Raw genomic sequence first — 13,682 nt, 5'->3', positions numbered from 1 at the left:
AAGGCTGGACAAGCTCTACAAAATTCCATCGTCCAATGGGCTGCATTCAAACCAAGTGGCTGTCTTCCACTGTCCATCCCTCCAGGGCATGAGTTAAACACAAGAGGCCATGAAAAGCTGCTCTGCTTTCTAGAAAACTAAAAGGAACCAAACCAGCAACAGAATGGAAAACTTCCCAAAAATGAGAGAAAAACTGCTTCCAGGTTTGTCTCCACAAAGGGCTGCTGTTGGCTGATGGAGCACAACAGCAGGGAGATGCAGAGGGAAGTAACACCTCCCACCACAGGCACTTGTCCTCCTGGAGATGGGATGAACCTGCCTGATTCTCTACAGCAATGACACTCCTCACTCCATGGAGAGGAAAGGTTTGCTCCCACAGGTCTTTATCATCTGCTTCTTAAAAATACTGTAATGCTTTTAACTTCTATAAATGTTTTAACTCAGGAAAAACTATTCAAACTAAGGATAAGAAGGGCAGTTGGTCAAAGCACTGCAGCATGCTTAATCTTTCTTTCTTTCAGAGTTCCTGTACACATTTGAAATAAGTTTTATTCCATTTGCAACCCACATGCTGACACAGCATCCCTCCTCTTTTCTGTTCCCAGATCCTGTTATGAGTTTATTCAATAAAAAGACAGATATTCATCTCTTTTCAAGTAAAAGAACATGCTTTTGAATAACTCAATATGTGATACCATAACAGTACTCCAAGCCAGCCCTTCTTTTAATCACTTGTATTGACTGTTGGAGTGGACCTGCCATACACATATCATCACCTTGCACATTTACCTCATGGGTATGTAAATGCAAAGGGCTAAATCTGGGCTTCCTGCTATGTGTATGGAAGAGGTGAACCCCTGGAAGAAGTCCACCCAATCCAAGCCCCTCTAAGCCTTCAGAGACCACAGACCAGGTCCACAGATGCTGCCCTTCTTGTAGGGCCTGGCAGTGAACCTCTTAGCTGGTGTCTTTCTGCACATATCCCCCTCCCCCTAAAGCTATTTAGCTCTATCTGGGATGTTGTAGACTTTAGGAAGGAAGGAAGGAGGAGGATATTCTCCTGCAGAGTAATACTCTATAAATATATGAACAAATAAGCGAAAAAAGGAAGAATGCTCCAGCTTCCTGATCCTTGCTCTGGACAAGGGAGCAGCTCTAGGAGCCAGGAATTATCAGGCTTCACTTCTATGTCCCAGGAAGAAAGGAGTTAGAGAGAAACAACAGGAATACGGAACATGAGTGATAGGCCAGTGACCAGAACGACAGGAAACTGCAGAGGTTGGTCGGAAGTGGATACTGGGATTCATGGTAAAAAAGCAGCAATCACAGAACCAGCAAGACTAATCTTTAGGTAATGGAGGACCACTCTTAAGTAGAACACGTTTGTAAATAAATTGGAGAGCGTATTCAAAATCATGCAGACAGACACAGCATTGTCCATGATAAGCAGAGCAAACAAAACCAGTCTTCTGCAGCCCAGGGAAGAAAAGTCTGTAAGGACTGGCAGAGGGATTGGGGACACAAAGTGACATGGAGCTGCTGTGTGTGGGGGGTTGAAATTAAATCGAATTTTCCAGTGGGAGAATAAATGATACATGCAATGATATCCACCCACCGTAGACGTAACACTTAAGTAACACATGAAGAAGTTCCTCTGGACAACGGGATACAAGTGTGCGAAACACTGATTGTTCAGAGGGAAAGCAGCACTCAGAACAGTCTCTTTGTTAAGAGATGGATTATGCCATGAGTGAGAGTTTGGGGCATGACCTCAAGAAGCATGAATATCTGGTCCAAGAAAATAACTGAGTGATTGGAGGGGAGAATCACGTTCACTAACCTTCATATATGGTGATGATATGAGGGTGGCTGAGGGATGACATGATCTCAATCTCCCGTCTGATGTGAACCATATCTTGCTCATCCTTAATTTTGTCCTTACGAATGGATTTTATTGCAACCTATAAATTCAGGAAATCAAGCATTATTCTTGGAACTGAACAGATGCATATAATCCATTAAGGAGATTTCAGAAAATAAATACAGATGTTAGATGTTGGCAGAACTCAAAATCACCAAAACAGTGTTTTAAAATACAAACCTCCACATCCCAGCTCCTTCATTTGAGAGCAATACACTCTCACTATGGCAAAGGATGACATGAAGCTTCATGATCTTCAGGACTTCTCTGAGAGGGAGCACAGCACTTTGTGGAAGGACCTCTGTGTTACTCTAAGCAGTGTGAGGCAAACAGTAAAACTCCCCAAAGCCTTTGATGGGAACAACTTTCAGTTGGACACGATCAAGTCTGATAATTTCAAACAGAAGCTTTGGAGACAATTTCTCTGAAACAAGACTGAGATCTCTGATGGAAAGGAGGCAGAGAATCCATGGTGCTGATTACAAAACAGATATTAGTCCTTGCTAATACACTGTAGACCACATCCACACGAGTTCTATGGTCCTCCAAAACAGCTGAACTGCTCGTGACTTATTTCAAAATCAGAAAAAATGAATCTTTGAAATTCACATCTTAACTCGTCCTCATATAAACCCATGGCTTTCGGACCCTGCAAAGCACTTATGCAATCACTGCAAAACCATATCCTTCCTGCATCCTTCCTCAATCAGCAACCTTTTTACAAGCACATCATGTGACTGGGTATCTTTCCAAAAGGCAGGGTGGGAACAGAGGAAGCGACAGCTGAACCTGTGGTATAAATTCAAATTATAACAGCCCTTGTGAGTGTGTGAGCGTTGCCTGTGAAAAAGGGCTTATCTGAACAACTCCATAAATAATTGCAGAGGTCAGCTTGTGCCCTTTGAGAAATGCCCATACCAACAATGGAGAGACGCTGGTGCGAGGGAAGGTGAGGGCACTGTGCAGCCTGAATGGCAGCACAGCCTTTATTATACTCAATATTTAACTGGGTTTTATTTTCATAAGGCAGAGTTCAAGGAATAAATTATCGGCTGGCTTAAAATCAAACCAAGAAGCCTTTGAAATGCATCGCTGACCTGCTGAGATGACCACCCCTTAATGGATAAACAACACTTTTGTCATTCAGTGCTGCCAACTGCTATGGATTTCTCCTGCAAAAACATGTGTAAATCTGTGATTTATGTGATTTCCCTGGTTCCCTTGGAAAAGTACTTTCACTGCCTACTTTAGTAATTGCAAGTAGCCTGACCAGTATTGTTTTTATTACATGATGTAGCATCGGGGATGCTGTAGAAAGAAGGGAAAAACCTACAATATTAAAAAAAAAAAAAAAAGAAAAAAAAGGAAATGCATATAAGCAGGAGCTACTTTAAAGGATCAGGTTTCCTATAAGGCCTCCAACTCTGAAAAGTAACGCTGTTCACAAAAGCAATAAGCATATGCTCCATTCCTTTGAATTCCCAAAGATTTCAGCATGTGTTTAAAATCAAGCACGTGCTCGAGTGCTACCCTACTTAGGGACAGAGGAACAGAAAGCAGAAGTCAAATGACTAACTGATCAGCATGCAGAAAACAAAACAGCTCTTTTCTTCCTCATTACCCAAATGCTTGGTACAGAGATTTTAAAGGTAATAACACAACTACGGTCTTATCTACGCTGTGGGTATTTCTAGCAAAGGTAATGCGACGGATCCCAATTGCATGAGTGACCCAGGTAATCTGCTAGTGACTCTAGAGATAGAGAGGCCAACCAACAGTACAGAGGAGGCTGCATTTTCCCCCCTTCTCGTGTTTGCAGTGAGACAGGCTGCAAATGCAAATACACCCTGTATACAAGAAGGATGTGGGTGGCTCTTGGAGCAATATGTGCATTCCTGTAAGAAATAAATATAGACATGGGTAAAAACACGTGTTGTTTTTTTTATTATTAAAAGACAGCCTTGTACTTGGCTCTGAGGAAGAATTTAAGAAGGGTTCCATTGTCAAATATACAACGGGAAGCAAATTCTTCATCATTCATGGCTGGTAGAGAAATAATGGCACCCCAGAGGGCCTGCCAATCTCCCACCAACTCGACTCTGTGCTTCACATACAGCACTTTTGTAAGTCCACACGCAATTACTGTAAATAGCCTCTCAGGAATAACTGCACATGTGAAAACATATATTTTTAGATACAGAAATGCAAATACAATGCAAAAGAGTGGCAGCACTCAGTAAATATATGTATAGATTAATCTTCAAATGCAAACAGATGTGTTTCCTGGGAACATATATTATTCTGCAGGACCAGAGAATGTACAGTTTCACAGCCCTCGTTAAGACTGGTTAATGCACCTAGCAACCTTAATTTTTAAAGGTTGTTTCTAAAGATTTAACTGAATTTTGAAAAGGGTACATGAGCACTCCTGGAAACATCATTCACCTTTTAAGTGGTTGAATCCAGCTGAAGTACTTGGGATTTTCTCAGTGACATCCAGGCTGCAAGTCCTCATCCCAGCATCGGGAAAGAATGCGTGCCAAACACATGCCTCAGCTTTTACTGTTTGGGGCTTTCTCTTCCCTCCCTCAGCCACTTCAGATCTGTGACAGTGAGTGGCATTTAGAAATGGGGAAAGACAAGAGGCAGGTGTTCCCTCTCTCGACAGCACTGACATCAATGGCTCACACAGGATGGCTGGCTCACCCCTAGCACGTACCCACACTCAGACGTATCTGACCACCTTGACAAACAGCAGGAGCACTGCAAGGAAGGCAATGTCCCTTTGCAGAGGAAAGGACATACCAGGATGAGCACTGCATTCTGAGCAAGGATTGAAGCACTCACACCTACCAATGCAATGCTATCACTGGGTATTGGCATAGAACACTAAGATGCTCAAAGTGCAGTGTGGCCATTTATTATTTAAGCTTTGGGAGGCAAGTGGTGATTTTACACTACACGCTTGGAGGAGATGAGAAAATCAAAACAGATAGCTTGTGTGACTCCTAAAGGAAAGGAAAAGCCAGTAGCAGCTCAGAAGTGCCATTTGTGTCTTCTCCCAAACTTCAGCATACCACGGTAGCATCTGTCCCAACAAGCCACAGGAACATTACAGGCTAATTTCCAATACCTCTCCTCATGTTTCAGTGGCTACTTTTCCCCTCTGAAACAGCCCCAGGGAGGTGAGCCGCTCGATGAACACCTTCTACTCCATGCTGTCTGCCTGGTGGCCTGCATAGGCCCTTCCCCAACGGATGGGCTCAAGGAATCACTGAATCACAGAATGTGTTGGGTTGGAAGGGACCTTAAAGTCCTTCCAGTCCCACTTCCTGCCATGGGCAGGGCTGCCACCCACCAGGTCAGGCTGCCCAGGGCCTCATCCAACCTGGCCTTGAATATCTCCAAGGATGGGCATCAAAGGACTATCAAGAGTACCTAGTGACCTGTCCCAAAAGACCAGCGAGCAAATGCCCGCTGTCAGCGAGCTTCCGCAGACCAAATGGCATCCTGAAACAGGATCAACGGTGAAGCAGGACAGTGTACATTCACATGGGTGCTGCTTCCAGCTCCTCTCCTTTACATATGGGATCTCTGCCGACTGAGTGTATCTCCCACCTCCATCAGTTTGCTCAGATCGCACTAGCAAGGGTGTATGGACTCACCTTCCCTGATGTGAAGACATCAACACAAACAAGAATGCAGCCCACAGTATTTTTCAGTAGTTCATAAAAAAGCCACAAGCCATGATAACATTTTCTTTATTTATAATATATTTCATAGTTTCCATCCTTCTGAGCAAAATAAGATCTCTATCTGTGTTCGTTGTTGTTTGGTTGTAAAGCAAATATCAATAACAGAATTTCTTTTATGAAATGCATTTTGCTCAGATGTGTATTCTGAAAAATATATTTCCAAAGTGTGCATATGCTTTTAACACCCAACAGAGCTGGTTTCATTTTTTAGAACCTCACTGGACTGGTGCCAGATATGGTACACGACAAACCCGAACAACTTAAGCCTAGTAAGAAATAATCTCAGTTGAGAAATACCTTATGAAAGGATTTGTTTGTCCATTCTTTAGGTCCTTTTCTTGCTTGCTTATTTGCCTTCATTTCTCTGCAACAGCTCTAGTGTGTGCACCATCAAAATTTATTAAGGGTCACAGCGTATGAATCAAGAGCAGAACAAATGCAATATGCATTTTCACATCAACTACATTAACTACTCAAAATATTCCAGATCCGCAGAGAAAGTGCTATTAGTCCCTTTGGTGCTCTCACAGCACTGTACTTATACCTCTACCACATTTCCTCGATACATTTTACTGGTTTTAAGTCTTAGATAATTTAATTATAGTATTTTTAGTAACTTTACTAGTGGAGGAATTTGTACTTTTCCTAGCTTCTTGTCTTAATGAGAATTTCAGATAACTCCAAGACCTTGAGTTCATACAGAGAAACATATCAGGTTCTTAATAATGAAATCTAAAGCCTCTTACCCCAACAAAACAGGTTCAAGAGCACCCAAAGCCCCTGTAACCACAGCACACAGTCTGGCAGAACACTTTAACACATACCTAACTTCACACATGTGACTTTTGTGGGAGAGCTCACACATGTAAAACTAAAGACGTGCATAAGCATCAAGGTCAGAGCTCAAAACTAGAGCATGTGATGGTCCCTGTGGGGATTAGTACTGAGTGATTTGATGGCCTTAATCTAGTTGCTGGAGTTTATTGCTTATGTGCATGCGTGCAAGTACACGCGTACACATTTCCCATTAGGAGAACCTTTGTGAGATAAATATCCTTGACCAACAAATCAAAACAACCGTGTCACCATCCCTCACTGGCCGTATGCAGCAGGAGCATCTTCTGCAGCCTTCAGGAGCAACTGCTCTGCAGCCCTGATGGCAACAAAGTCCCACGGCCACAGGGGGTGATGGGACAAGGGTGCACCAGGGATGGACCAAAACCACCTTCACCTGCACAACCAGTTTGAGTACCAGCCCCTGCAGGTAGAGGGAATATCCTCCTCAAAACGTATGGCAGAAGGGACAGAAATCAAGGGGCTGTGAAGCTCCAGCACAGTCACACATTTCCAAAGGGCTCTGAACGAGCATGGCTCCTGCTTGGCCGCTCCTCTGTCCTCAAGAAACAGATAAGAAAGAGGGAGCACAGCTTTTGGCTTCCTACCTCTCTGTGAGTCAGCTTGCAGAGCCTGCTAGGCAGGAAGCATGGAGAAATAAGCTGCTCTCTTCAAGGCTGTAATAAATTGCCTGTCTCCATTTGCTGGAAAGAGGATTTATACTCACTCTCTGAACAGTGCAGAGAGATTATGAAGTATTTTCCAATATGCTTCATGCTTCTTTGCTTTTGTTTGGTATGAATAACTTGAACTAAGCCATAAATACTTCAAAAATATGATGGTTGCAAAGGTTTCTGTACATTCAGTCCTATCAGTAAGAGAAACGTCTCTTCCTCTATTTGCTTCTCAGCTGCTGAGCAGAACACAACAGGTGGAATTTTCTTTTACAGATTCAGACCATTGCGTACAGCAAAATATCTCAAAGCTTGAACATCTGGTAAAGGACAGAGCAGGCAGTAGGTGCCCATTTCCATATCACATCTCCATACCTAGTGAGTCACTGCTGCCTCATAGGGTGAGCAACAAAGGTATGTTTTTATCAGAACATTGAATATTTCTCTTGATTTCAGGAGGTTGGTTCACTCATGTTTGCCTCATTTCCAGCTAAGATGCACAAACACAAACAAAGGTGCATTAGCCACACTGCATAAAGTCCCAGATTCAAGTTGCTGCTGCTGCTGCTGAAACCCAGGCTGAGCACATGAATGACACGAGCGGCTGAGCCTTCCCCAGCAACCTCTGCATGCAGTACATTCAGTCCCATTGAAAACTATCCTCCACTCTCATTATCTACCACGGTTATTTTTAGGGCTGTGGCAAGATATGAACAAACTGCTTTTCTCCACCGGGGAGGCTGTGAATTGTAAGCTGGGTCCAGCCTCTGTGCATACCACCCGTGCTCCGGACCAAATTCCGATGGGCTATTGCAATAGCCTTGCAGAGAGTTGGGAAAATGACATCAGGAAAGAAAGAGCAGTCTCCTGAGGAAGGGAAAATGGCTTGCTGTCATGGGGAGATATGTCAGAAATGCAGCTTAGCAAACAGTATTAAAAACAATTTTCTCTGGGTGCAGTGGGAAGGGAGGGTTATGCAGCCACAAACCTCTATCTTCCCAAAGCTGCGAAGTGAGGCCAGCCCCAGCTAGCAATGGGAAATGGGTGAGTCCAGCCTGTTTCACAGCTCCACTTCCTTTCCTTGAGACTCTTAGGTGGGAAGTGCAACGTGGTGAGTGCCAGCAAGGGTGGGGAAGTAAAGAATAGGTGAATCGAGACGGGGAAGAGAGAGGCAGAGCAGAGGATGTCTGGGGGTGGAGAGAGAAAAGGCACATTGTTCTTTCTCCAGCCCCACGGCGCTTAGCAAGAAAGAATAAGTCTGGCACCGTGCAATGTTTTTCCAGGGGAGTCTGGAAATGCCTATGGCTCTTTTTCCAGGGGAATCTGAAAATGCCTATGGCTCTTGGCCCAGACATCACCAACACAAGAGGAAGAGAAACAAAGCTATGAAATAGGGTGGCCCCCAAGGCTCTGAAATCCAATGATAAGGAGGGGAATGCTGATAACGCAGCTGCATTGAAATGGCATTTCCAGGACTTGCGCAAGGAAGAGAAAGGAAAGGCATGGGATGGGCTGGGTAACTGTCTGGCCGCCAGATCTTTCAGGTGAGAAGAAGCCAGGAGTGAGTATCTCTGCGGGGAAGCCAAGTACTCAACAAGTTCTGCAAAGGCATCCTTGTGCAGACTACTTCTTGTAAGCTGCCTTGCCCACAAGTATTTATTTGCTGTGTTCCCTGATATGCAAGAAAAGAGATATCTTGAGAATCCAATCCCAGACCCAACACAGGAGTGAAGAGCATCATGTAGGATGTGCTTCTGCACTGCCATCAGAACACTTCATGCACTAACTGAAAAGATGGACAGAAGGCCACTGGGAGCTGAAGCAAAATCAGTAGCTGGCATCGTGTGTTTTGTTTTACCACCTCTGAGAGTTTTCTTTGGAGAAAAAGAGTAAGGTTGATACAGTGCCATTGTTTTGAAGATTGACACTTTTCAGATCCTAAAAGTCAGATCATCTCTGTGGTGATACTGCCTGGGAGACAAGCATACAACCAAACCCTAATTAATAGCTCAACCCTACTGCTTGGTAGGTTGGCCAACTAGACAATAATTGAGGAAGCTGCTCAAAGAGGAAGACAGTGCACCTGCACACAACAGGACGCTGGTGTTCCAAATCTCAAGGCCTCTGTCCATTGCTTGTTCCGCAGCATGTTTTCTCCTGCCATTATATAGATGTTAACAAAGACAAAATGCTGTTGTTATTTGTAAAGTGCCTTTCATGAGAACCAGGGTAATTTCACCATTATTTTCATTTTTCTTTCCCAGTTCTGCTGGACATATTTGCTCTTACTATATATAAATGGAGATTCAGCAAGTGAAGAGGAACTAACTAATCACAAATACTAGGCAAAAGGTTGTATCTCTTCCTAGTTCCCCCATCATTCACACAGAAAAATGCCCACGGAACCAAGTTTTAATGAACAGGAGAAAGCACCAGGTTAGCACATTTGTGCTGTACATAGAGAAGGTGGATGCCAGAAGGAACATGTGCAACGCCCTTCCTCCACTTCTTTTCTCACCCCAGCATAGTGCCTGTTAACAGGATTGGTGTGCACATTTCCTGAGCAGCTACTGCCCTATTGCAAAATTCATAACCCTTCCCTGCCTTGTACCTGCTGCCCTTGGCTCAGTAAATGAAGACTGACATATTTACACCATGAATTCTCTGAAAAATTTTTCACTGAATGCTGAGAAGCCTGGCCTTGGGCTGTCCTTGCTGCCTTGGATCTTACAGCTGTGTGTGAATCATCTCAGGACTGATACTCCATCAGGAGTGAAAAGAAAACCATTCATCATTTCCAATAGCGTTTAAAAACAAAGGTTAACAATGTGGTTATTGATTTTCCACTTTGAAGCAATTAGTTTGCAAAGCAAAGAGAAGGGAGGGCTGCAGAATTCAGAAATGGGCAGGCTACTGAGGCAAGTTAGAAACATATTGAAAAATCTTTCCCTTCCCAAAATAAAAGATTTCATACTGCATTAATGATGTCCCGCCTGTGCTAGTAGCAGCAGAGGTTACAAAGGATTTGATGAAAAGTGGAGGTTGGACAAGACGAGGTTATAGGAGATGTTTGCAGCTGGGACTGCCAGGACCGGAGCCCAGTACTGGCAAGTTGGAAGTCTCTGCCACATGCAGAGTTCAGCTGCCTGGAGAGAAGAGTCATCACGCTTAATCTTTCTTGACAAGATCCTTCTGAATATCCAAAGGTGCAATATTCAATACTTTGAAATGCTTGCATAAAACCTACCCTGCACAAAGCAGACTTCTGATCTAATTCTGAAGGACTAAGGAAAAGTGGGGGAAAATATGGCCAAATTTAAGTTTTACAGTTGTCATGACCAGACCAATGGAGGACCATCTCTTTTCCAAAGTCTAAGAACGTACAAATACTCCATCCAGCTGCCTTCAGGCTTCCAAGGAAAGTTCATGTTTTGGCACATGAGGAATTATATCTGGAAAGTAAATGGGGTAAGGGATTTCCCTTAGGCAGTGGAGGTTCATAGCAGTAATTAAAAGGAAAAAAATGCTTTAAAACCTCAGCTATGGATCATTCCTTAATAGATATCAACCAGCACTGAATGCCACATTCACTGAAAAGATGAAAACTGCATTTACAGTTAACTTCTGGTGGAGTTGCCAAGCAGATGTTTATTTTTGGCTCCCACATTTACAAAAGCCAAATGCTATACTGAATTGGGATTACACAAAGTCTGACTGCTTTTCTTCCAGGTTATGATTTTGTTTGAAAAAAAAGAAAAGCTGACCACTTATAAGTAGGAAAAAACCTGGTAGCATCCGTTTCTATCATGTCTGTTTATATCATAGTTTAAATAAGGTTAGAATTGTGCAATCATTACTGACCAACTTCCAAATACAGCACAGCTTCATCCAGCACATGTGTAAAACAGGAAAAGTCATTGGAAGTGAATCATGTGTTGGACTTTTAACTTCTGCAAGTCTGTGTGCAAACTGTTTAGCACTAATTAAATCACTGGCAAGTCAGGTTAAAGAGGAGTGAAAGAACTCACAAGCCCCAAGTTTACTGTTCTCAGTGTTAGATGGATATTACAGATTCCCTCTCCAAAAACTGGAAGATAGATCTCACATTCATTTTGAGGTTTGATCTCACAGCTACCAAAGCTGCTGATGTAATGCAAAATGCTAACCTGGGGCAGCAGAGAGGGACTTTAATACAGTGTTGTTTTTTTCATTGTGAATAAGCAGTGAACCACACTGAAGTAATCCTCCACTGCAGGAGTGCACGCTGTTCAAGGCACTGATTTGGGGATGAAATGTAAAACCAAGATCCTGGCTACTTCATTATAAAGCCCCAGTGCCTGGATCTAGTTCCAGATTGCAAATGATAGTCTCCTACAATTCCTCCCAATAATTTAAGTTGGAAATGGGGATATTCGCACCCTTTAAGAAACTGCTGCTAAGTATTGTGATGTTCTGCTAAATAATTGCTAAATAATGGTAACCTGAGCAGCTACCAGAGTCTCCAAAGTGATTCTGCATATGTTTAGGTGAAAGGTGCTATATCAGTGGAAGGCTGTGATTCACATTAAAGAATGGAAGGGGGTGGACATCGTCTAAACACTTTCTTGCGTCGGGTTTTTTTCCAAGAAGCCACCTGACAGTGCATTTTCATTCACTGGAAAGCTCTGCTGAAGGAAGCTGTGGGTAAACAAATGTAACTCAGCCTATTCTCTCTTTCCCTGAGGAGCCTGTGGGTTCAGAACCGCTAAGAGTTTTGCACACCTTTACAGTGTCACCTGGCTTTGTGCAAATCCTTTAATTCCACTCTCCCAGTTCTGCAGTCCTTCAACAAAGGCTACAAGTTCATTGAAAGGAGAAAGTTACTGCACCACGAGAGATAGAACAGAACCTGAAAAACCTGAGAAGGTTCCTTCTTCAGTAAATGTCCTTCAGACCCCACAGTGCTAAGGAAAACCCAATACCGTATTGCTTGACTACTTCAAACTCCTAATTAACTCAGCAGAATTTTAAAGCATGAAGAGGCATTATAAGAGTTTAGAGTTTAGGCTTTGGATTAATATTAATGAGCAGGACAAGTGTGGATGGTGGGCCACTCAGGCTGTATTGCAGAACATGGTGGCTTGTAAATAGTCAGAAGGTTTAATCATAGAATCACAGAATCATTAAGGTTGGAAGAAACCACTAAGATCACCTAATCCAACTGCCAGCCCATGCCCATTGACCATGTCCCTCAGTGCCACATCCACAGGGTTCTGGAACACCTCCAGGGACGCTGAACGGTGAGTGCACCACCTCCCTGCGCAGCCTGTGCCACTGCAGCACCGCTCTTTCTGAAAAGAAGTTGTTCCTAATGCCACTGTCCTAATGTCTAATTTTTCCTAATGACTATCCACTCAGAAGCACCTATACATACGATAATTTTCTAAATCAAAGATTGACTAAAATATAAACAGCACTTCCTGGTGGGAGCCATAGACCCACATCCTATCTGGAAAAATACTCTTGGAAAACAAAAAGATTGGCAACTGTGTATATCAAGCCTCACCCAGGTTATTTTGTTCCAAGACTTGCAGATCACGTTGCAGTATTAAATTTATTTTTGTAAAAGCATTGCTTCAGTACTGCATTGGCTAGGCTGGATGTTACCTATTTAATGGTCCTTTTCTGGAAGGGACCCTCCTAGAATTTATGACAGAGAGTGGTGGAATTGCTACAGGGGGAGGAAAGGACTTTATTCTCCATCCGTCTCTGATTTCTAAGAAATATTTATACCTCTGAAGGTAGAGGAACCTCCTGTTGTTCCCTTTTATTTATCAAAAGTAAATTACCAGGGCCACCCTAATGTCTCAGTGGAGAGAATAACACAGAAACAGGAACACTCCTGCTCCCCACAGCAAGTCAAGCTTGGAACGGACATGATGGGGAGGAATGAATTACACTTTCCTACAGTGCAGTGGCTGGCTACCATGCAATTTTACAGCCTAAAAAGCACAGTTCTAGTTTGCTACAAGAGAACTGCAAAACTACAGGCAGTCGTTATAAGCGGTTCTGGGGAAAGTCAACTTGGAGGGGAGAAACAGCAAACTGTTACGTGCTTCTTTTTAAAGAAAGAGATGGAAAGCTTTTGGCAGAGAGCTCCCCTGGACTGCGTGATCTCCAGGACTGTTGCCCCCTTCTTCAACACACACAGACACCTTCCTTAGCCTGCACTTTGGCCAGGGTCGGTTGGATGAAGGAGAGTCAGCACTCAGATTTCTTGAGTCCCAGTGCCAAAAGTGAAGTTGTAAGGTAGTGCAGAAGCAGCAGCACAGGCTTCCTCTTCTCCCTGCCAGCGACCTTCACACAGACTTGGATGTACCACCTTCCTCCGAGTGAGCAGTAATTCCCTCTCATGCTGCTCGCTCCAGAATCTCATCTTAGCAAATCCCACAAATCATGTCATACCAAGCAAAACTATTAAAGCAGTGCTGCGCAACGCGAATTGCTGTCCACAAGGGA

The 13,682-nt window shown here is 43.4% G+C and overlaps 1 protein-coding gene across 1 annotated transcript in view; it reads right to left on the bottom strand.

The window, feature by feature from the left end:
- NUAK1 (NUAK family kinase 1) overlaps positions 1 to 13,682 on the bottom strand; it is a 47,493-nt gene that overhangs the window by 21,674 nt on the left and 12,137 nt on the right. Inside the window, exon 2 of the mRNA XM_042837923.1 lies at positions 1,841 to 1,961. Within this exon, the coding sequence (XP_042693857.1) occupies positions 1,841 to 1,961 (121 nt within the window). The remainder of the gene's footprint in view (positions 1 to 1,840; positions 1,962 to 13,682) is intronic.

The sequence above is a fragment of the Centrocercus urophasianus genome, unplaced genomic scaffold (genome assembly GCF_019232065.1).
Source record: "Centrocercus urophasianus isolate 14NV4802_14NV808 unplaced genomic scaffold, USGS_Curo_1.0 seq_73, whole genome shotgun sequence".
In the NCBI taxonomy this organism is placed as follows: domain Eukaryota; kingdom Metazoa; phylum Chordata; class Aves; order Galliformes; family Phasianidae; genus Centrocercus; species Centrocercus urophasianus.
Note: the sequence above shows the minus strand (reverse complement) of the source record. Positions and strands in the feature narration are given on the sequence as shown.